Source organism: Paramisgurnus dabryanus, chromosome 19 (assembly GCF_030506205.2).
Source record: "Paramisgurnus dabryanus chromosome 19, PD_genome_1.1, whole genome shotgun sequence".
Classification (NCBI taxonomy): domain Eukaryota; kingdom Metazoa; phylum Chordata; class Actinopteri; order Cypriniformes; family Cobitidae; genus Paramisgurnus; species Paramisgurnus dabryanus.
This window is the reverse complement of record NC_133355.1, coordinates 11,277,705-11,303,395: the sequence shown is the minus strand read 5'-3', so window position 1 is coordinate 11,303,395 and position 25,691 is coordinate 11,277,705. Positions and strand designations below refer to the sequence as shown.

The 25,691-nt window shown below is 39.7% G+C and overlaps 1 protein-coding gene across 4 annotated transcripts in view; it reads right to left on the bottom strand.

Annotated features, from left to right (window-relative positions):
• Window positions 1–25,691, bottom strand: part of znf516 (zinc finger protein 516) — a 54,920-nt gene that overhangs the window by 14,086 nt on the left and 15,143 nt on the right. For 3 of the 4 annotated variants that reach the window (XM_065288810.1, XM_065288827.1, XM_065288816.2), the window contains exons 2-3: window positions 11,087–12,986; window positions 1,263–2,474 (exon numbers count right to left, since the gene is read on the bottom strand). In XM_065288810.1, the coding sequence (XP_065144882.1) occupies window positions 1,263–2,474; window positions 11,087–12,770 (2,896 nt within the window). In that variant the 5' untranslated portion in view covers window positions 12,771–12,986. Of the gene's footprint in view, window positions 1–1,262; window positions 2,475–11,086; window positions 12,987–23,386; window positions 23,410–25,691 lie in introns of those variants that run through there. The other variant, XM_065288822.1, reaches the window with a different exon arrangement.

Sequence of the window (25,691 nt, the reverse complement as noted above, 5' to 3'; positions counted from 1 at the left end):
CAACAATCTACAAATAGAGATGCTTTGGGACTCTTGCTACTCTACCAAGAAGTGGGCGCCCATTAAAAATGACACCAAAAGCACAACAAAGACTCATCAATGGGGTAAAGAAACAACCCCGAATGACAGCCAAAGATTTGAAGGCATCATTGGAACTTGCTAACATCTCTGCTCATGACTCTACAATACATAAAACACTAAACAAACAGGGTATCCAAGGCAGGACACCACGAAGGAAGCCACTGCTTACTAAAAAGAACATTGCTGCATGCCTAAAGTTTGCATAAGAGCACAGCGGTATTGGCAAAATGTTTTGTGGACTGATGAAACTAAGAACTATTGGGAAAAAACACACAGCGCTACATCTGGCGCAGAAAGGGCACGGCATATCATCATGAAAACATCATATTAACTGTAAAGTATGGTGGAGGAAACATCATGATTTGGGCCTGCTTTGCTGCATCAGGGCCTGGCCAGCTTGCAATCATTGAGGGGAAGATGAATTCCCAAGTATATGGGAATTAATTTCCATATACTTGGGACAATTCACCAGGATAATGTAAGAATGTCTGGGTGATGCAACAGGAAAACGCACCCAAAACACCAGAGCAAGTCCATAACAGAATGGCTTCAGAAAAGCAAAATCCACCTTTTGGAGTGGCCAGATGATATGGATTGACTTGAAGAGGGATTCATTCCCATATATTCCTGTTAATTTCCATGGAAAGTTTCCAGCCTTGAAAATTATCGGAATATTGCAACCCTAATATAAATTTTTTTAAACTAGTGAAGAGTTGTTTATAACAGAAACCAATAGGTTATAATGACATCATAATGCACTGTCAGAAATAAAGGTACAAAAGCTATCACTGGGACGGTACCCTTTAAAGAAGTCCCAATATGTAACAGTTAGGTACACATATGTACCTTTGAGGTACCAGTTTGTTTCTTTAAGATACTAGCATGCAACCTCTAGGTAAAAATGTGTGCTATTCAGTATATAGGCTAAACAAATGAAATTACTCACCCTCCAGTGGGGCGTTCCCCTGAGTATGTGACGTCACATAAAAACGAATCAATTGTTTTTGACGCTACTCAGATTTATAATTTCTGCATAATGTAATGAAACGCATATTTTAAGTGTTACCTATTAAGTCTCCTGATGATTTTTGGGGCAATATTTACATTAAACAAGCTATACCAAAACAGCATTTTATAACACATAAATGTCAAAGCAGATTGACTTCCATACACCATCTTACCTGCTTGCTCTGCCATGGCATTGTTGAAGCCCCAGTGGTGGTAGAGAGTAGCTAGATCATGAGAGTTGCAGTTCTTCAAAAAGCTCATGATGTCCGTCGTGGCTTCTGGACTGTCAGCTGACGAATGCTTCCTGGACTGGGAGTGAGAAGATGGTCCACTTAAACCAAGCCTGCTCCAGGATTCGTACCCGGTTACGGACTGTGTATCCTGAGCTTGTGTATCAGATCTGCCCGAGTTTTGAGAAGTGTGAGGTTTGGAGCTCCTTTGATCCGAGAGGTTGTGTTTGCTTGACAGCATGAAATGAAGTCCTTCTTGAGGTAACAGACTGCTTTCCATCCCTCTACTCCCTGTCTTTTGGTTTCCGGTCTTCTGCGGACTTGGCGTGGGCCGCGAGGAACCGTTCTGATGGACTTCCGCTTTGTGTTTGCTACCCGTCAACTCATCTGACCTGGACTTGCTGGCCTTGTGTTTGGAAGAGTGCGACGACGTCCCTGGTGCTGCATGCCAACTCTTGTTTTGTGAAGAGCTTGAGTCTACACTGCTCGTCAGAGGTTTTAAAGTCTTTGTCCCTGCAGGACTGGAATCAGGTGGGCTTGTTCGACAGGTTCTCATCTTGGGTAAAGAAGGGCAGTCCTTACCTTCCAAAAACGGAGGTGGTCCAGTGCGTCTCTTTATATCAAGAAGTGATTTGGGCCCCTTGAGGCCGTTTCTCAGGGCCCACTTAGGCGCCAATGTAGTGCTGTCGACTTTGTGTGCAATTCGTTGGTGGATCCAGAGAACCTCTGGATAGAACGTTGCATAGGAGCAATAAGGACACTGGTGCTTAACCAAACTGTTTGATGAAACTTCTACCTTCTCGCTTTCCACACAGAGATTAAGCAGACTGGCGTCCACTTTATCCGTGGAACTGCCATCTTCCGGCCCTTCGCTCTTTTTATCCTCGGATGTAACGGCATCGCTCAGTGCTGCCCTCTCCAGGTGAGTTGAGTTGGTGTAGGGCCAGTAGGGCTGCTGCAGGAGGGCATTTCTGAGCTTAGGGAAGACCGTATGGTTGGTTTGGTGAGTTTGGCTTTGGCTGAGTGAGCTGGGTAAGGCATCACTCCTCTGGCCCCAGTCCCTGATAGACAAATGATGAGTTTGGATGTGAGTGGCGATGGCTGAGGGCTCCGAGGTGCAAAAGTCACAGTGGTCACAGGTGTATGGCTTTTTATCTAAAGAAAAAAACAAATCATTGTTAATATGGGATAGCAGCAAATTCCCAAAAAATGGCTATTAATTTTGCCTGTTAATTCATTTAAATCTTTTTGGGGGAGGTATTTTCGCCTTTATTTGACAGACAGTAGTTTACAAGCGGATAGGAAAGTACAAGGTAGAGAGAGAGAGGGGTGGGTCAGTGACAAAAACTGTTTGGCAAGATGAGAAATTCAAAAATCTTTTTAAAAAACTTGTTTTAAAAGCACGCATCAGGTTTATTTCAATGCACATAGTGTATTTATGTTAATTTTAAGCAATAAAAAATTACATTTGCACCATTTTGATGAAATTTAAGACTGAATGGACCCGAAAATGTCAAATGGTGTAACCCAATTGAACCAAAGAATGACAAATATAAAATATTTTATCCACCTTGATGACATGTAAGCGTAATCATCAAAAAAAACAAAAAACATTTTAAAATTTAATTTTATTAGTTAATTCTAAATGTAAATTTTAATGCATTTTTGTAATATTTGTCCTGACAAATTCTGAAAACAGCTCTGTTTTCTAAATAATCTTTGACAAATGATGTAAAAATTTATGTAAAAAATTCTATTTGATTCCACATTTTTTATAAATATATTATCTCTATTATATATATCTATATATCTATATATATATATATATATTATTATATATATCTATATATCTATATATCTATATATCTATATGTATATATATATATATATATATATATATATATATATATATATATATATATATATATATATATACATATATATGTATATATATATATATGTATATATATATATATTTTTTTTTATTAAAAAATACTAGTTACACCAATTGACACAGACCAGTTACACCACATTGACATTTTTGCAATTATCCCCCAAATATTCTTTCAAAATGAAATAAAACCAGAAATTGTAGGCTTGGTCCTCAAAAAAAGAGAATGTATTATCTGCAAATTTATTTTGAAATTTGAACCCTTTTACATTGAATTGAACCATACGGACACAAAATAATAAACGTCACGTAAAAGGACTCCCTCGAGTCAGGAATCGAACTCGGGCCACTATCGGGGTACTGTCCACAATTTATATGTAAGGATTAGCAAAAGACTCAGAGATTCAGTGTCCAGTGAATTCAATTCCCAGCATTTAAAACAATTTTAGAGTTTACCCACAAGATGGTGCCACAACACCACAGAATTTGAAATTTGGAGTTAGATTAACTTTAGCAATTCAGAGCACAAGCTTTACATATAGGCCTGGTTTCACAGACAAAGCTTAGCTAAATCCAGGACTAGGCTTTAGTTAAATTATGGTGTTGAAACTTACTTAAAAACATGCCTTAGAAAATACATTACTGGTGTGTATCTTAATAAAAATCAATGGCACTGGCATATTTTAAGATCTGTCAGTGCAAGTTATTTTTAGTTGAGACAGCTCAAACATGTGTCTTAGTCTAGGACTAGCCTCAGGCCTTGTCTGTGAAACCGGGGAATAGGTTCATTATCAAATGTCATAAATGCTTGGCTGACAGAGCATTTTGATATCAACGCCATGGTCATGATGAAATGCATGTTATAATAAAATGCATCTTAAATAGACTAAAACTTAACTTTGAATAAGTGTCTGCCACATCATAGATATAAATGCAATGCTTAACCTGAAGCTACACTTCAAAACCTAAAAAAGCTACACTTGTTTTAACCTATGGTTGGGTAAAATATGGACAAACCCATCCACTGGTTTAAATTTCCATATGTGACCCTAGACCATAAGTAGCACGGGTATATTTGTTGCAATAGCCAAAAATACATTGTATGGGGGTCAAAATTACAGATTTTTACACCAAAAATCATTAGGATATTAAAAGCGGGGTGCGTGATTTTTGAAAAACACTTTGGAAAAGGGAGTCGGGCCGACTACCAAAACACACTTGTAGCCAGTCAGCAGAAAGGGGCATGTCTACTAACAGACATCATTGTCTTGTTTGCTTATGTGTGGGTCGAGTCTCTCAAAAGAAGATCCAGATTCTGTTGGGGTAGGGGCGTGTGTGTTTTAGTAGTGTATTTGTTTTTGTTGGTCCCTAATGGTATGTATTGGTTCTATGAATTGGTTCTAATAGAATATTGACCAAAACACACTATACAGTTAAGTGGTTTTAATGGTTAAAGCTATTGGTATTTTAATGGAAACCATTAGAATTTTCTGTAATGGTTTTATAGTTTTTTCAGCAGGGCTTAGCATTCCTGAAAAAGGCTAAAATGCCTTAAAAGGACACTATTTGTACCTGCTGTGTTTAAAGGGTTTACATCATTTAAATCGCAAAGTATCTCAGCTTTTCAAAAATGTGTGACATGTTTAGTTTTTGTATGACATTAAGTTTTCTGTCAAAAAATTCAGTGTTCCTCCTGCGGTACATTGGAACTTTTAATAGGTGCTACATACTCATATTAGCAGACAATATTTGGAAAAAAATGTTTTAGCTGAATAGATATGTTAACAGCAATTACAGACTATTTATAATTTAATGCTTGGAGCTTTCAACCTTCCCAGACTTTTTTGCACCCACAAACCAAAAACTCAAGCTTGCCCCTCCGTGAACATAAACGCGAGTGAAAATCTACGATGTGTCTCTCGCAAAGTGACAAAAGGTCAAAAGATGTTAACAGTGGCAGCGAAGAGTTTATTATAACAACTATAAAGTAGTACAATGAAGCAACAGAACAGGGCCTGGGAACTTTGCCTGAGACCACCTCATCTCATGTGTCGACAAGATGTTTGTTTACATTTAACGTGTCTGCAATCTCTCAGTAGCTCTCTCTCATAAGCCATCTGGTTTGCATTTGGTGGTGTACACTAGCTGCTGTGCAGTTCTCAATCCACCCTCTCTGAAGTTATTTTTGAGCCAATTCCGAGTAGGGGTCCTCTGAGATAAACTTTACACTAACGTAGCGACCATGACCGCTTCCCAGCGTTCGCAGCAGAACCGCTAGAAGAGGATCCAGGATAATATGAATCTTTTAGGGGAGATAAATAGCGTTGAAGAGCACTCGCACTTTTTTCACACCTACATAAAAACATCAGCACTGAGTGGACATCTGTTTCGGCTCTTACGCACAATGAAACCTCTGTTCTGGAACATTCCTGCCATTTAAATCCCTAAGAGAGGCAATCTTTTGTTTTAGGCTATTTGTTTTTCTTAACAGTGTAGTTAGACAGAGTAAATCTTTCAGCTTCACGTACGCTTCAAACGTTTGGCCTTACCTGGCCAATTGATTGACGATTGATATAACAGCCGATTTATCTTCTAAATATGACGGGAATTATAAATGAGCTGACAGATTCAGGGCTCAATAGGGAATATTGGCTTTGTTAAGATATCTGCCATCTGTACTATTTTCCAGTTATATTAATGGTGTGCTTTGACTAGAGGTCTGCACTGAGATGGGGAATGTGGAAAAAAGGACACGCAAGTCTTTAGTGCTTGTCTTCCTGAGACAGGAAGTCCACAAATAGCACTAAATAAGCTAGACGGTTCTGGTCACAAGCTAAAGATTTCCCAATTCAGACATTGACTTTTGCACCTTCATAACTAAAAACATGCCAAACTGCTTTAAAGATATCACATTGGTCATGGACTGAGGGATGGAAAACACATAAAGAGATACTATAACTGATATTGACCGCTAACATCGTAGAATTAAATGCAATGTCTGGTGGTCATAACTTAATTTGGGTTTAAGGGAAAAAAATTTAACTGAGTATAAGTGTATTGTATGTACAGTACAGTATTACCATATTATCATGTTCATGTAGCTCAGCATTGTGTTAGCAGTGCATATGGCATGAGATTGAACCCCAGGGAACCCACATACTGATAGCATACATACTGTATATATACAGTACTGTGCAAAAGTCTTAGGCCACCACCACCAGACTTGTTGTTTTAGAAGTTTTAATGTCCACCCATATTTATTTATTTATCTATTTTATTACGATACAAACAGAAAATACAGGAAATATGTACAAAAAAAAAATAATTTTCAGGACTAAATGTCTTCTTTAGGCATCATCATCTAAATCCCGGGGGGGTCGGGGGGGACAGGACCCCCCCTATCTGAGGGTTGTCCCCCCTAAATTATCATTAGAATATGTGTATTGAAAATAATTTAATGATTTATAATACTTAAACTAGTTGTGTAAGAAGTGAAACAATACAAATGCAAACGGAGCAACAACAAAAAAACGTTTTAAATATTTGGATTCCCCCTCCCTTGCCTCACAGTGGTTTGGTCCACTGCCCACGCCCCTTTTACCTCACCACCACACATTCCGGTGGTAGAGAAGTGTACGGAGCCGACGCGTTAATAAGCTATATACAATACAACGTTTCCCATCACTTATCAGTTTATCCTCATATGTTTTAAAACTGGACTATTTTGACATATAAACATGAACATATTTCGTTTTCTGAGAACAGAAGCAGATAAACGATCAAGAAAACATTTTTATGCATTCATGCAGAGGTGAGGCAGAGCTGAAAGTAACAAATTACATTTACTCACCTTGCTGTAACTGAGTTTTTTGTGTACTTTTACTTTGAGTAGTTTTTAAAATCTGTACTTTACTTTTACTTAAGTATGTTTAAAGTATTGTTGGTTACTTCGCTACATGTTAAATCATATCCGTTACTGAGTAAAAATAAATAAAAAAGTAAGGTGATAAAGACGCGCCACGGTCGGATGATTGATTGATGGGCGGGGGAACGCGCAAAAAGAACCATGGAGAGGGACGAGACAGGCGCAGGCTAATGCAGACCCTCAATTCAATTCTTACGAAAGAAACCCCTGGCCATTGACGCAAAGCGATTGTTTCATTCAGGTAGGGTTCATGCTCTTGAGTACGGAGTTTGAGAATTGCCGACCGTGTTTAACCGCTAATTTGCACGATGCATTTTTAATACATGCGCATTATCTTCCGAGGTCTAGCAGCTTCGCGTCAAGTCAAACAACTTGAGAACGTCCTCGAGAATGCGCAGATCATTAGACATTGCAGAGAGAGAGAGAGCGCGAGAGAGATAGATTGAAAGACATCAGGTACACAGGTCTGGGAGCTAATAAACGTGTAAAGGATGTATAGTGTATAGCCATGGCACTCATCTCATTATATGTTCATTTATGTATATAGTTTAATAACAATGTATGTTACCAGCAATACATCAATTACAACCTTCATATAATGATTGTATTTACTAGCTGCTGACCTCATATTATTTTTGCTTCAAAAGTGCATAACTCACCTGTAAAAATCATTAAATAATTCCATAAATGTTTCTTAGTTATAAAAAGCTTTTTATTTTATTAACATTTGTTATTGCACTTTAATTGTAGAGATGTTTACAATTAAAAACATAGTTTGAGATGTATATATCCTTCCTTTGTGAACTATACTAGAAACCTCTCCCCGCTGTAAAAAAGTAACTCTTAAAATTAAAATGACTTTTTACTTGAGTAGATTTTTAGACCAGTAACTTTACTTTTACTTAAGTAAAATATTATTAAAGTAACTTTACTATTACTTAAGTAGAAAATTGTATTACTCTTTTCACCTCTGCATTCATATGTATTAAAATTAAATTTGCGTCCGTTCATAGAGAAAGAGAAACGTTTTCTATCTGTACCCATTTCCTTGCAAGTACAATTTTGCCTGTATTATTGGTGTCCCCTTCAAAAATTGTTCTTGAAAAATTTTATGTTTATTGTCCCCCCCAACATTTAGATGAGATTTTCGCCCCTGCTTGGGACTAAACACATCTTGAGCATTTTTGAGCAGAATGAAGTAAAATACTAATGTCTTTAAAATTGGAAATTAGGATTTAATTTTTTTAGGTTTAAGAGATCCTGCAGTTTCCTGCTATTGCTCAAGTGGAAGAGGAGTTTACCGTAAAAACTTGACACATCAGTTTACATTTTTATACAGGTTTTAGTACTACATAAACATTTCCTGTATTTTCTGGATGAATTCTATTAAAGAGACGTAGAAAAAATTATACATGATCACTATAACATTGCAAAAACAACAATTAAGACTTTTGCACAGTACTGCATATGTTGGATTAAATTGTCTGCCATATACATAAATGTAAATGTATATCTCAGGATTTTGGTACATTCTGGCTAATATAATAATTCTTCTTAAACTGGGCATATTCAATAACTGGGCATATTATATTACTATTATTTTAAAACTATATGAATAGAAGTACACATATTACTCCATGATTGAAATCTTTTGGAGACTTTTAGTAACGCACAAACCAACAAAGTATACCACTACTTAAAAGTGCTACATTATTTCTCCTCAGGGTGTCACTGTTTTCTTTAACATCAGCTTCAGAGCTGGTATCCCATCATTAAAGTGTACATACACTTGGATGGTACCCTTTAAAAAGACCCTAATTTGTACCATTTAGGTACAGATATGTACTTAAGGGAGAGCGAGGCACAACACATTTTTGTTTTTGTTTTGTTTTTGGCCATATATGCTATGTTTTATATGCTATGTAACAACCCTACTGAAAAATCCAAGAAAGAACAGCATAAGCTGGTTTTAGCTGGTTTAAGGTGGCAGTAGCTGGTCTAAGCTGGTCCTCCAAGCCTGTCAGAGCTGGGCAAGCTGGTGGGTCAGCTGGTCTTCCAGCATCACCAGCTAAGTCCAGCTAGACCAGCTTAAAAAGTGACCAAAACACAGCTAGACCAGCTTGCTACACCAGCTAAAAACAAGCTGGGAGACCAGCTAAAACCAGCTCACCAGCTTATGCTGGTCTTAGCTGGAATTTTCAGTAGGGAAGACAGTGATTGAGATAATATAAGGTTGATTTGGCGACTTAACACACCCAGGTCAAAAAAACCTAAATGATAAGGAAATTTACTTTCATGCCTTCCCATTGTCTTTGTCCAGTACCTTAAAACTTTTCACACATTTGCAGGAAATCATCTTCTGACAGTGAGAGAAAAAGACCAAAAGCACAGATTGCTCGGCCCTGTGAAACTATGTACAAGATATATTACAGTTAACCCCGGGTTAGTTTGAGCCCTGCTCACCCCTACACATTTTTCTAGGTACATTTTAAAGGTACAGCGTGAGTGTATTTCTTTCAGAGAGTGCAAAATATAGTACATATATAAACTTTAAGAGTACCCGACATTCTTGATTTGCAGGTTCAGGTGTGTTTGAAGGTAAGGTTGTTTTACAAGAGCAGTATTAACAATCATTTAATAATAAAGACTCATGATACAATTCCTAAAATGACTGCAGAACATAAACCTGTTTCATAATTGTTCTGTAATCCTCCAATTTAATCATTCCAGTGGCATTCCTGATGACATAGAGGATTAACAGTATTGTTGTAAAGCAAACTGGAAATGTTTTTCTTTTCTCCTGGACCCATCCTGTGGACATGTAGTACATCACATTTTTAGTTTAGCGAACTCAGCAGGAATAAAACTGCTGACATTTCTGAGAACGTGAGACGGAGGGTCTTACTCCTGGAGATATTCATACTTCAGCTTTACCTCAATCTCCAAACACACCTGAACCAGATATTCAAGGTTTTTAGCTTCACTTGAAAACAATAGGCAGGTGAGTTAAATCAGGTTTGAATCGAAACTCCTGGTAACAGATTCCTATTTGCAGTATTAACAACCCCAGTGAAAAAAAAAACATATAGTACATTGCTCATACTGTATACAGATTGTCTAAAATTTCTGTCCCAGGGTTGTCATTTTTTACTGAATTTTTTACATTTTTTAATGAATGAGGGCTAAAATCGTCACTGGGACGGTCCCCTTTAAAAGTTCTATTTAAATTTTTAAGCACCGATATGTACCTTTGAGGTACTAATATGCACCCTTTAGGTACAAATGTGTATTTTTTGAAGGGGTCCCGCCCTAGTGACAGCTTTTGTAGCTTTATGTTTTGAGAGTGTATGATCTGGGGCAGGGATGGGCAACTTAGGTCCTGGAGGGCTGGTGTCCTGCAGAGTTTAGCTCCAATTTGCCTTAGCACAACTGCCTAAAAGTTTCTGGGGTGCGTTCCACTCCAGTTTTAGACACGCACTCGCAAACTTTCCTAAACACTTCCCCTCAGGGGAATCCCTGTCGCCATTTTGAAGTGTGTTCCACTTTGTAAAGTGGACAAGGGAAGTTTGTATGGACAGACCCTCGCTCCCTCGATTTTGACAGAGGGAGCGAGTCTACTTCATATGTACACTTCAGGCATCTCCATATCCCACAATGCATCACGATTGTGACGTCACTTCAGCAACTCGCACTTTGCACATGGAAGGGGCGGTCTTCACTTTCCATGTGATCAAGGGCTTAGGGCGATCCATTTGAATCTACTTCAAGTGTTTCAGCAGTAGTGGGCACTTGTACACTTGCTTCAGGTGTGTTTAATTATGGTTGGAGCTAAACTTGGCAGGACACCGGCCCTCCAGGACCAAAGTTGCCCATCCCTGATCTGGGACAACAGAACTGAGGATTTACACTTACAAATGATTATTAAATGTTAAACAAAATATGTTATCATACCTGTGTCAGCAGAAGACCCTGTTCTTTTCTGATCCCTGACGTGCCCGGCATTTTCACCTTCTTTAGATGAACTGGACTCTGCTTTCCGAAACAGTCCATTTCCACTAATTGCTTCACTTAAGCCACCATGTCTTATGAGCATGTGAATCACCATCTGTTGCTGCGTACGGAAACCCTTTCCACACTCTAAGCACTCCGAGGTTTTCTGGGAATTCTTACGGCTGGGGCGAGAAGCCGGCCGGTACTCGGAATCATCCTCTGGGCTTTGCTCACCCAGTGAGGGCTGACCGTTCCTTTCATCGATGCTGTGGTGATCTGGGTTGGTTCCTGCACCTTTGCGTTTCTTGGTCGGAATATTCGAGGAGGAATCTAGCGGTTTCTTCCTCTTGTCCTGTCGCGTCAGGACGTACTCGCCCTTTTCCCTGTCGAATGCTACGTCTGCATCCGCTAACCTCTCATCCCAGCCCAAACTTTTCTCTGATACCTCCACCAATTTGCCTCTGGTGACCAGCTGCCAAGCCTGGTAGCTACTGACTGGATCCAACTCTGGGATTCTTTTTCCAAGAGTCTCCTCAAAGGAAACTTCTGTTCTTCCTGCCGGTTTCAAATTTAGGAACTCCATGAAGCCTGTCTTGGTGACAGATGCAAAGTCTTTATCATCACAGATGATATTGTTGGGGGCTTGCTCGATGTTTCTGTGGACCTGCTCGTGCAATTGCAAGCTTTTGCGGTCATGGAAGAAGTTACCACACTTGGCACAGAGTTCATACAGGCACACCTCATTCACCAAGTTGGACTCATCCTGCGCTACCTCGTTGACCGTAGCAGGACGGTAGGAGTCGCTCTTTGGTTTTAACTTGGTGCCGTGGGTCTTCATGTGACTCCGTAGAAACCAGGCCTCGCGGAAACGGCGTCCACAGATCCGGCACCCGTGATCCAAGCTGTTTTGATGCTTCTTCATATGAGCTTTTAAGCACCAAGCTTGAGTAAATACCTGGTCGCATTGTTCACACGGAAACTCCCCCTTACTCTCAGTGTCCTCGCTGGAAGGGGCTTCTTTGGTGATGGGTTCCTCTTCAATAGGATGTACTTTCTCAACGTGAGACTGCAGCTGGTCCTCCTGCAAAGTCTCATATGGACACAATTCACATCGGAAGACCTTGTGAAACTCCTGCATGTGCTTTTCAAGCTCTGCCTGACCTGGAAGTCTCTTCCTGCACAGAGAACATTGCACGGACTGCTTGACGTTCTCCTTCTTTCCACCTTTCTTCCTCATTTTGGTCGTATCCTCACCGCTGACGACCTTGTTGCAGGCTGAGGTGCTTTCAGTTGGACTGGAACAACCGCCTTGTTCTTCAGGTACCCCTCCTTCCTTCTCCCCTTCCATGTCGACATCTTCCTCCTCACCACCACCGCCAGTGCTCTGGGTAAGGCCGTCTAGTTTGTGGCTGCGAATGTGGGCTTTCAAGCTGCCCTTCTGAGCCGAGCGATGCTCACAGTGTGGACACTTATACGGTTTCTCCCCAGTGTGCTTCCTCATATGCTGGGACAAAGAGCTGAGGAATGGAAAACTTCTTCCACACAGTTCACAAGTGTGACCCTGACTCTTCTTGTTTTCTGGGTTGTCCCGGCCAGCCTTGGTGAAGGTCTCTTCCTCTGCAACTTCCTGCCGTTCCACCTCCATCTCGAGACTCGAATATTCCACTATGCTGCTATCTGTTGTCCAATTTATTAGATCCTATTAAATCTGTCTCGCCTGTAGTCATTCGGTCCGAGTAAAAGTTCTCTCTATCAAATGTGTCATTGTTGGCAATTCAATGTTGCTTTTGTCTGGAATATGTCTAGGGCTCTTTCTTTTATGGGTCATCTTACCAGTCGAGGGTATGCTTCATACTGTCACCTGAGAAGACAAAACACAACCGAATTTGAGAACATGACAAGCAAATGAGAAAATAAAGGTGGTTCATTAATCCATTAGTCTATTAGCAAACACAAGACTACTAGTCTACATACCCATGTTTTTTATGATTCTTATACAACGGCTATCGTTACAAATCATTCATATATGTAAGGACAGTCAGAGTCACAGAACAGTTTCTTCCACAATTTTAGACAACCCCCAGCTAACAAAGTCCTTTTATATTATGTCATCTGACAGTCTTTTGTTCACTCAAAATGATTCGTTTAAGGCGAATCCATACTGCAGAACTGAATACAGAAGACGTAGTACATTGTGTTTTATGCTGCACCATTTACAAGTGAGTGGGAGAGAGAAAGAGAGAGAGACTGCTGATTCTAACAGTTAGGAGGGAATGGCACATCTTTATTGAAAACAGACTTGCTTAACTAAGAAAAGCTATAAACACAAACACAGTAAATACATTGTTAAATATTACAACAAGAAAGTAATTAAATGATTTAAATTGACAAAGTACACACACGCCCTGGCCTGGAATCAGGATATCCTGCCATTCACTTCTGTTTTCTATCAATTCTAAACATAGCAAACCTTTTACACATTCTTCAAAAATGGTTATGCTGACTGATCTTATGTTTATTGTAGTGCCCCACTTATACATGTAAATGCATATCTGTCTGTCTAGTTTGTATGCATACGTCTCAGTAAACACTATCAAGCAGTCATAATCACAATATAAACCCTAGCAGGGTAGATAAATAACTGGATATTCAATATAAATTTATTATGTTAACTCTTTCACCGCCATTGACGAGATATCTCGTCAATTAAGAGAAAACGCTTCCCCGCCAATGACGAGATTTTCCGTCTTTCCGCAATACCGCTATTCTCCACCAGGTGGCGCCCTTCCGCAACTTTTTAAACCCGGAAGTATTGTCCTATGGCAAGCGGCTGCATGTCCGTGTCTGTTTTAAAGATCGCTCTGAATGGGATCTTTATGAAAAGTCTATCACAAAAATGGAATTATCTCTGCTTTTTGCTCAAACTGTGGTGTTTTTGCAGAAACCTACCCATATTCAAAAGCTGATTACAAAAGAACCACTGAAGGCAGAATGAAACGTTTTTTTGAAAGCAGAGGGTCTGTTCTTTCATTTGGTATATTGTATGTTTATATATTTAAAGAAGAACATTTTCTGGAAGGCATTAAACTTTGGTGAAAATCATGAAAAACGCTGGCGCTGGCTGGCAACTTTTTAAAAAAAATGCTGGCGGTGAAAGAATTAATGTCTTAGTTACGAAGAAACCTATTATACCAAGATATAGTACAGTCCTTCCAGAAAAACGCAGTTTTTTTTGTGATTGTTGCGGGCAAAAATCCTTGTTTTCTTAAAAAATGCGATAGAATATGCGTGATATTTAGGAAACTATATGTGAGGTAAATGCACCATTTTTCTGCAAAGATATAGATGACTTTTTGCTAAGAAAATGTGGGGATTATGAAATCATGCAATCCCTGCATATTTTGCGAGCAGAAATCTGCAATTTATGCGGTGAAAGTGCCGCATATTCAAAAAATGCAGCCCCCGCATAAATATGCAGACTTTGAATTGAATCATGCGATCGCATAATCGCGTTTTTCTGGAGGGACTGATAATAAGTCTCTGGTGTGCCCAAAGTTTCTGTGAAGTTTTTAGCTTAAAATACCTCACAGATCATCTATTTGGGTGCAAGCAAAAATGCGCTGTTTTTTGTGTCTGTACCTTTAAATGCAAATGAGCTACTGCTCCGCACACCCTTACCAAAAGAGAAAGTAAACGCTTTCAATATAAATAGATCTGATTCAGTGAATACAGTCTGAGAAAACAGTACTATTGAGATATGACGGACAGCGTACAACTCACTGAGGGTGGAAACTGTGGTAATGCAGGACTGTCGGTCAGGGGCCGTGGGCGGGGTTTTAGTGTGACATCACATTAACAAGATAATCAAAGCAGCATGTCTAATGTTACTGCACTGGTTTAATGGGCATTAAAAAAGGATAGGTCAGGGACAAAACTGTTTTACTGGGCATTATACAAAAATGCTGTGACTGACCAATCAGAATCAAGTAGTCCAGATAGCTCTGTAACAACACCATATATGCAGCTACATATTGCTGTGTGTGTATCCTTATCTGCAGGACAACAGAACGAATCTCAGCCTGCTTTCATAGTTAGTATGAGAGAGTGGCTGTGTGCTCACAGACCTAAATTCATTGTGTGTATCTGTGTAAGTGTGTGTGCGCGCGTGTGTGTGTGTGCTGAGGCGTAAAGAGACTATTCAGTGTTGGGCAAGAGAGGGGCCAGTTGGGATGGACCCTGAGGGCCGGCCCTCTCTCTCTCTCTCTCCCTCCCTCTCTCTCTCGCTCTCTCTCTACCAACAATCAATAATCCATTATATACCAACTACATTTCACCACTGGCCCTGCATCTCTCTCAGAAAAGCACACATACACTCACGCACAAACACACAATATCGCTCACCTCTCCACAGTTCATCTTTCGCGGTAAGTTAACTTGCTGGGCTATAAAAGGCGAGGTAAGAAATTTAAGGGAAGACATTTAGGAAATTGGACGTTTTCCTAGAGGTCCCACGATCCATTTATCTTGACTTAAATCTAATGCATCCTTCCATATCTAGTGTGCACACAGTATGACAATGGAATGGATTTGGTGCTTAACTGCATAATAACAGAACTGAACTAAGCCAGTAATGAATAGTTTGGTAAACCAATAAACTAAGCATTAAAGTGTCATAACTACGATACAAAGAGGTTTGGGAGATGTGTAGGAACACACACTACACACACATTTACAGTACACACACATCAGCAGTGGGGTTATTATTGAAACATGGCTGTTCTCTGAGGGCTTACCTCAGCACCGCTGACCTACTTATCCCCAGACAGTTCAACTCATCTTGCAGCTCCATCAATGCAGGATTGGTGCATTTTTCAAATTGTGTGGTGTGTGTGTGTTTGTGTGCGCGAGCTTAAATCCTAAACCAAATTTGTGCTTTTTGTCCATATGTACAGTGACAGTTACCAAACCACTAACAGCCATCAATACTAATGAGAGAAGATGGCAAAGAGTTTGTTTATCTTTTGTTTAGATTGTGATGTGACGGATGAAAGATTGATCGATTGTTTTTCGTTAGCACAACCAATGAGACCGAAAAAAGATTATTTAGTTTTAATACATCAAGCATCTACCCTAAAACAAACATAATAAAAATATTAAACAAAATATCAGTCGAGATCTACATTCAAAGCTCATGGGACTATCAAGAAGTCTCTCCATTTTATTCCAAACATTCATATTAAAACCAGGGCCGGAAATGGGGAGGGCTCAGTGAAGTACATTTCAAATTTTCAAAGGGTAGTAGATTTCCATCTTTTAACTAAGTAATGGCTTACAGTCACTATGCAAATAGAGATCAGGTGCAAAAGCCGCTATACGCCACCTCCATCTAAAATGGGATAGTGATATTAACACAGTGGTTCTCAAACTTTTTGAATTTCATCTTTTCAACTAGAAATTTTCCAACTGCTTACAATTGACTCAAACTTTCGGGAGTGACAACCGCTTTTAAATGCGGGAGTGAATCCCCTTAATGTTCGTTACATGTCTGTAGGGAACAAGACTCACTCCCGAAAATGTGATGATTGACACAGAGATAACCATAGCAACGTTCTGCCCTCTCGCGCTTATCACTTAGGCTTTGACCAAAATAATTTAACAGCGTTATGTTTTGCAATAAACCTTCATCTTGGCGTTGTGCATTGTACGCATTTTTGAGGCTGCTCCACAGCGGGCTGTCTTCCAGTGTTGCCAGGTCCTCATCTTTTTTGAACGTGCATGCCGTTTTGGCGCATAACCTTTAAGGCTTTTGGCTCATGAAGCGATCAATATTTTGGTGTTAATAAAGTGTAAAGGTGTTGGTCCCAATATTTGAGGTAAAGCATTTGAATTTATTTTGGTTTATTATTGGATTTTTCTTGTTCGCTGTTTTTCTCGTGCAAGATCTGGCAACACTAGTCAGCAAACGCTCGTGCCTCTGTCATTTTCTGCACCGCGCATACAGGAGACTTTTTTCCATTCTAGGCATTTATTTTTTCAAAAGAGAGACTTGTCATGTCTATGATGCATGTTTAAACACTTTATTAACTACTAGTTGTTCAGTTCGGTTATGTACACAGTAAACACTATGCAGAGTTTCTGTAAATGCGGTTGTTAGTCCCTTAAATTACTGAATTATTTGTGTACAGAACAGGATTAAGCATTAAAAGGTGAACTGACAACCGAATTAATATGCAGTGTGTACGGGACCAATGTCTTGTCCACAGAATTTTTTTTTTTAACTCTTTCGCCGCCAGCATTTTTCATGATTTTCACAAAAGTTTAATGCCTTCCAGAAAATGCTCCATTTTAAATATATAAACATACAATATATGAAATAAAAGAACAGACCCTCTGCTTTCAAACAAAAAATCCGTTTCATCCTACCTTCATTTGTTCTGTTTTTATCAACTCTCAAATATGTGTAGGTTTCATCAAAAACACAAAATTTTGAGCAAAAAGCTGAGATAATTCCATTAGAACTTTTGATAAAGATCAGATGCAGAGCGATCTTTAAAACATACACGGACATACAGCTGTTTGCCCTAGGGCAATACTTCCGGGTTTTATAAGTAGCGGAAGAGCGATAATAGCGGTATTGCAGTTTGACGAGATAACTCGTCAATGGCAGGGAAAGAGTTAAAGTGGAGGTTTATGCAATAAAAACATACTTGCACTTAGGGCCATTTAAATGCGGCTGAAAATTCCAGGTGGACGCCAACTGTACGGTCGCTTGCCATCGTTTTTAGCCAAGCGCTTTGGTTGCTATGATACTTCTGTTTTGTTTATTATTCGTTATACAATGCACCAGTTGGTTGTTGATGTATTTGTCTCGCCCCTCCTCTGCTCTGATTGGATGGCTGAGTGAAAAGTGACATTTAATGAGTTGAGCGTGTCCCCCATAGTTAAACATTTTTCAACTCTGGGGTGCTGAACAAGGATAAAATACTAAAGCAGCACCGGCACTGAGCTCAGACAAAACCCACCAGCTGCTGACATTTTTTAAAAGCGCGGCGCTTTCAAAAACTACTGGAAGCTATTGGAAACTATTGAAAACCTACGTTGCCTGCAGGAAAGAACACCTTGGTGTACACGCCCCTTTAAGAGGGTTGTGCACGAAAAATAAATAAATAACTAAATAAATAAATAAAATAAATAAAATTCCACTAAAGTGAGATTTGTGAAAATAAGAGCCTGAGAAAAAATGACCATTTACAAGAAAACATGTCAGATGCACTTAAAGTGTTTTGCTTGACTTCTACAAATATTTTCTCCATATATGGTTTAAAAATATATATGTCCACAACATTCGTCTGGTGAAGCTCAGCAATTTCCCCCACTGATTTAAACACATTAATATAACAAACAACTGCAATTATCAATGATGAAACTCCATGTAATCCATCACAGCAAACCTCTCATAGGAACATATACTCCCCATGGCCACAGCAATTCAGAGGATCTCAAATTCAACCCAATCTACAATCTCATTGTGCCTCTCGCACCAGAACTGTCACAACAGCTCACATCTATAACTCCTCGGAGCGGCGGGGTGTCCAGCACAGCCATTGTTGGATACAGGGGTCCATCCTACGCTAGAGGCCTGTCTGAAGCATGTCTGGTTGGGGGAAGACAAAGAGAAGCCCCTCTCAGTCTTATTTCGGAGCAGATCTTCCCCTGGTGCCCTCAAATGATTACAGCTGCAACAGAAGGGGGGCCCTTGCACCTCATAGTTGCGCTTGAGAGCTCGACGGCAGGTGCTGAAGCTAAAGTTGTCATGTTAAATTACATAAAATACACTGACGTTTTGTGTGGACCACAGATTCCCTCAGGTTTGATAGCGAATAACAAGACGACTTGGCTGTGCGTAGTACACGAAATGTCAAGTGCTGCAAAGTTAAAGTCTGTGTAATGTGGGACGCGAGGACAGATGTGGTCATACGATAAAATCGAACGGAGTACGGGCACAAACGTTTCTATTCAGCTCATATGTAAAGCTTAGTGATAGAGCTTACGCAGGGTGAAGGACGTCTTTGTTTTGCATGGTTTCAGAAACAAAGACACAATGAACACTACTTAACTGTGGCCTGCTATGTTTTCCATGTAACAGAGGCATAAAACAAGATTTATAAAAATACACTTCCCTATAGAGACCATGTCCCTGTCTACAAGCAGCTACGGTCTCTCTGAGTGGTTATGATCGGGTGTTTATGGTTTCAGCAGTTACAGTTACTACGTAAACCATTCACCATTCACTTTTTTCCTTAGGATCATGTGCGACACATTAGAAGTTGGGCTGGCCAATACAGGTGTATATCGAATATTAGAAATTTAAGAAAACTATGCAATGTCTATTTTTGAATGTACTATACTAAGAATATATTTGTGACACCAGACTACAGGGTAAAACTTATGATAACAACAACGGAGTTTCAAAGGTCTATAAACGATCCCAAACGAGGCATAAGGGTCTTATCTAGCAAAACGATTGTCATTTTTGACAAGAAAAAAAATATGCTCTTTTAAACCACAACTTTTCGTCTAGGTCCGGTCCAGCGCGACCTAACGAAATGCGTAGTGACGTAGGGAGGTCACATGTTACATATATAAAACGCACATTTGTGGACCACTGTAAACAATAAACTGACACAAAGACATTGATTAGTATCAGTTGATATACAACAATGTCGGAACGGTCCTCTTTTAACACACTTGTAAACACTTGGGCGGAGTTTCGCATTCGTCCTCTGTGATCTCTTGACGTCATGACGTATTGCGTGGGGTCACGCTGGCGCATCACGACCGGATCTAGACGAGAAGTTGTGCTTTAAAAGTGTATATTTGTTATTTTTATTGTCAAAAATGACAATCGTTTTGCTAGATAAGACCCTTATGCCTCGTTTGGGATTGTTTATAGTCCTTTGAAACTCCGTTGAAAAAAACTGTTAAGTGTTGAGTTAAGTGTTAATTGTTGGTGTCTATTAAAGTCCATTAAAATGAGAAAAATCCTGCAATGTTTTCCTCAGAAAACATAATTTCTTCTCGACTGAACAAAGAAAGACATCAACATTTTGGATGACATGGTGGTGAGTAAATTATCTGGATTTTTCTTTTAAGAAAATGGACTATTCCTTTAAGCCATTTCCTGGAGCTGCGTTTCATAGCTGCGTGTGTATTGTTATTCGTCTACAGCGCATATTGAGTTTCTGCACGCGAGCGCCTCCTGGCTTTTGGATGTAGTGGCATTTCATCGTAATTCATTGAGAAGCATAGCAAGCATTATTGGCTGATCAATCCGAGCATCCCTAGTTTCAGAAATGAGTTCTCCGTTTGCGTGTAAACAAAGGCCGCAATGAAGGGAAATTGTTTGTTTTTTAAAATAACCATGTATGTGTAAATAGGACCTGAGGAATGTGCAGGGTAGAAATTGAACTGAAAGTGCATTAAATCTTCTTGTTTTAAACAAAATTATGCTGCAAGATTTTTTAACTACATTTAAGTTCCCTGTTATAGGCAACTGTGCAATTTTTTCAAAATTTCCACTTTATTCCCATTAATTCCTGTTAATTCCTATATTCATGTTAATTCCCATATATCCCAGTAAATTCCCATGGAAAGTTTCCAGCCTTGAAAATTCCCAGAGTTTTGCAACTTTAACTGAGATGTATATTGTGTATTGTCTAAATTCAATAAGATATTCGCTCCATCCCAAATCGCATACTTAAACACTATTCTATGTAATTTGATGCATTACCTGTGCAAGTAGTGTTTTCATTCATAATTTCTAAAAAAAAGTGTTAACTTCAAGTTCCCAGATGTGACACTCATTCAACAGAATAAATGAAGTGTTCAAACCTGGACACTTCATGGACTCAATGACTGCAGTTTCCCTTACGTGAAGGAAAAGATCAAATGCCATGAAAGGAAAGTCCACCTGCGGAGACATTTACACTTCAGTCTGATGGTGACTGAGCTCTTATTGGCTGAAACAGATTACACTGACACTAAAAGAACAATGTACAAAGTGATTTTCATTGACTTGCGTTGTACTATACGTTTGAAGCCATTTGCGCTCGTCAGGGAAACCATACATCTGGTTCGTAAAAAAACATTAAGTGTTCCATTTGGGACAATACTACATACCCCCTTAATGGTTAAGTACATACTGTAGTAGTTTATAGTATGTCATTTAGGACACAGCTATCGGTATATGAACCAACACTAATCTCCAACTTACATCTGTCATTTAATACATACTTGTTTTTATATACCATTTCAACTTTAGCACAATTTGAACTCTGAAATCTACTTGGCACAGTCTAAACACACAGTTATCAGGTTAAACTACTTTCAATGCACTATAGAGAGATCCATCGAGTCACGTGCACATTCCAAACACCCAAAAACATACGTGTATAATTCTGTAAGTGACTACACCTACAGATAAATATTACCAGACAAAGCATAATATATCATTACCCAAAACTGTCATCTATCCATATTGGAAGTGCTCGGCTTTAGTGACACACTACTGCTGGAGTAGTTAAATCATAATTAAATGATTAATGATTCATTAGCAGCCATATGCTTGAGGAAGTCCTTTGCAAACAGCAAGGCAGGATGTCCACGCATCTTTATTATAAGTGCATTTAAAAGCAGGATCTCCTGTGTTAACACACCATTTACACAAGTCGGCAACACATGTGCCCGTACAAAACACACACAGGCACAAAACCAACACAAAGACAACCGGGTTCCAGTCGAAGAAACATTCAAGCCCGTATCGAGGGACACAGCCCAGAGCGAGAGCTCCATTCTCTGCCACCTTATCTTTTCTGTGGCTGATGAATGGCTATAGAGAATCAACTGTTTGCACGCTTATTCAACCTGACGGCTACACCAGCTCAGCATAAACGCCCCATGCTCTGGACACTGCTCCTCTGCTCTCAGCCAGTTTGTGTGCATGTGTGTATCCTCCTCATGTGAAAGACCCCTTCCATCACACGCGTGCTCTTTCTAACACACCCAGAGCCAAAATCTCTGCGTGTGTGCGAGTGTCGGTATGTGAGTGCACCACGCACATATGTTAGCCGTTGTACCGATGCCAAACAAACATGTTGCACGTCAGTGTGTGTGATGTATCCTAAATAAAACTAAGCACCATGAGAGGCCAGGCGATGGGAGTTGTAGATATTTGTAACTCACAAGATCAGCACAATTCAACCAGCACTGCTGATGTCAATCGTATAGCACTGGGAATAACAACACTGCAGTCACTGCAATAAAGCGTGTGTGCGTGCGTGCGTGCGTGTGTTATTGACATGCAATTCTCATTTGCTGATAAGATTATACTACTGCATACTACTGTTAAAATTCGTAGTTCAACTATTCTAATAAGGAGATAATGGACTGGTCTTAGATCAGTGTTTTTATTTTTTCCAGTAGAGATTAAAGGTATACAGGTATATATAATTAGTATAAAATGCTATGAAGAAAGTAAAAATAGCCATACTAATGTTGAGAAATGTTTTACAGGTGGGTCTATTTGTGTGTTTTAAGGGACTAAGCAAAAACATGCAAGTGTGCACATATAGTGTGTGTGTGTGTGTGTGTGTGTACCTGGTAATTATCACGTTGTGGGGACCAATTGTCCCCACAAAGATAGGAATACCAGTGTTTTTGTGACCTTGTGGGGACATTTTGATGTCCCCATGAGGAAACAAGCTTATAAATCAAACAGAATGATGTATCTTGAAAATCTAAGGTAGCAGGAAGGTTTCTGTGATGGTTGGGGTTAGGGATTGGGGTAGGTAAGGGGAATAGAATATACAGTTTGTACAGTATAAAATGCATTACATCTATGGAATGTCCCCACAAAACATGGAAACCTGTGTGTGTGTCTGTGTGTGTCTGCGTGTGTGTGTGTGTGTGTGTGCGTGTGCGTGTGCGTGTGCGTGCGCGTGCGTGTGCGTGCGTGTGCGTGTGTGTGTGTGTGTCAGCAGTGAGAGAGATGAGAGAGAGACATCAGCAGTATGTCTTATGTAATATCAAGCCCAAGCCTCTCTGCAGTGTTCCTGATAGCAGTATGACATAACACCTATGCAGCCACACAGCTCGACCAACAAACACACAAATACTGAGCTATTCACCTGTCTTTCATTGACTTGTATAGAATTTGCAACAGTGTTTCACTAAAAAATGAAAATTCTGTCATCATTTACTCACCCTCAAATTGTTCCAAACCTGTATAAATGTCTTTTTGTTCTGCAAAACACAAATGAAGATCATTTGAAAAAGGTTGATAACCAAAGAAATCTGGGGCACCATTCACTTCCATGATAGTGTTGGGCGATATGCCCCATTTAGAGATCGTCCTATCGTCAGTTATCTGAGATCGCCGATACACGATAGTATTAGGGGGCGGGGCAGTATTTACTCATTTATTTATTTATTTGTTCATTTTTACTTATTTATGACAAGTCACTTGATTGGTGGACAAAAAAGAAGCAAGAGCAACACTTTTATGACTGCAACTCTCTTAAAACTGATTCCATTAATCCATCCGCATCATTAAAGTGACATTTTGTAGTTTTTCAACCTTCATAATATATTTTCAAGACCCTTGTGATGGTAAATCGACTTAAAATAGGTTGAATGACATGTCCACCATAGCCTGACGGGGTCTGTATCGCTTTTACTCGTACTTTTAAACTTGGGGTTTCGGCTAGTAACCCTAGCACAATACAAAAACCTTACAAATCTGCTTTACGGCATACGTCACTTCCTCCACTTCCTCAGATTCGGACGTGAGAGCACAACTATTTATTTTCCTGATGTTTTTGTCATGACCGAAGCAGCAAATAAGAAAAAGAATCCCAAGGTTTTGTCAGAGGAGACCAGAAAGAGAAAACCGGAGAGTGACAGAATAAAAAGAAGGATGAGGATCAATTATATTGGGCCAGCGTTCGCTCGCTGGCGTGAACTAAAGAAGGAGGAGGGGTTCCAGACCGATGCTGACTTGGCCCTCATGCTTTTGTACTAGTAAGTAATGTTATAATGCTTGCATATATAAGTCCTGTCTGGCGCCCAAACTCTTTTTTTTACGTGGATTTTACTGGAAGCTACTTGGAGTGTTTAGAGAGAGACTTATATCACGTGACTTTGTGACCTTAAGCGTAGGGCTGCACAATGTGAGGAAAAGTTGCGATGACATTGTTTAATGTTGCGATGACGATGTGAGTTGCGATAAATATTTTATATTTTTTCACGTTTTAGGGGCCATTCACATGGAAAAACGCTAGACACGTAGGTCATTGTCACATGACCTGCACGCTGCGCTTGTGTCATTCTGAAAAGTTAAAATGTTTTTGAAATACCTGGAAATAACGAGCGCGTCGCACCGCGTGCGAGTCGCGACCACGGCGCTTCCAGAGCGTACATACATTTGAAATAATGAACTTGAGCGCGCAATAGACGCAATATGTGAATCACCGCTTCAACAGTACCTGTGTTTGTGGCGTCATCTCTCCTAAATCCAAAATAATTCTAGCTGAAGTGTTGTTTCTTTTCACCACAAGGTCTTCGTCTGACAACACATTTTCCTCACTCTTCTCTCTTTCCTCGCCATAATTTTTGCTAACAGGCACAGCGTCGCAACTGACACCTCACAAATCAATCTGAGCGTAGCTGACTTGGGGGTTCCCCTGATTGGCCTAATAGCATGAACGCGCAAACCATCCGTGCGTCCCAAACTGCCTACTTCCATACTATATAGTATGCAAAGAGTACGAGAAGTAGTGCTTTTCGCCTACTATATAGTATGCAAGTATGCGGTTTGGAACGCAGGGCATGTCTTCAGGACTAAACCTGATGGGTCAAACGTTCATTACATGCGCTTACCGTTTTCCCTTCATTCATTGCGTCAAGGCTGTCTGTTGCGATGTGTTCATCGCGTGAGTTCATATCGCGATGACGATGAAAATTCGATGTATCCTTCAGCCCTACTTAAGAATGTCTTCTTTACCTTTGCAACAGAACTGCAGCGCTTGTGGCCTCTAGGGGCGCTAGACGTGAAAAATACATGTCTAGCACCCCCTAGTGGCCAAAAAGTTCCATGGTGTACCTTTAAAGTGACACCATGTAATTTTTCAACCTTCATAATACATTTTCAAGACCCTTGTGATAGTACATCGACTTTAAATAGGTTGAATGACATGTCTACCATAGCCTGACGGGGTCTGTATCACTTTTACTCGTATTTTAAAACTTAGGGTTTGTGGTAGTAACCAGAGCACAAAAAGAAACTACAAAATTCGACTGCTTTACGGCATACGTCACTTCCTCCACACAATTTGTTTTTAACGTGAATTTTGCTGGAGGCTACTTAAGGAGTGTAGAGAGCAGTTTCTAATATGTGACTCTGTGGCACAGTCTTTAGTGTCACGGACCTATGACACGGGCGACCCGGGTTCGATTCCCCTTTAAGGCAATTTTTTATATAAACTGTTGATTCATACATAAATGCGATGTT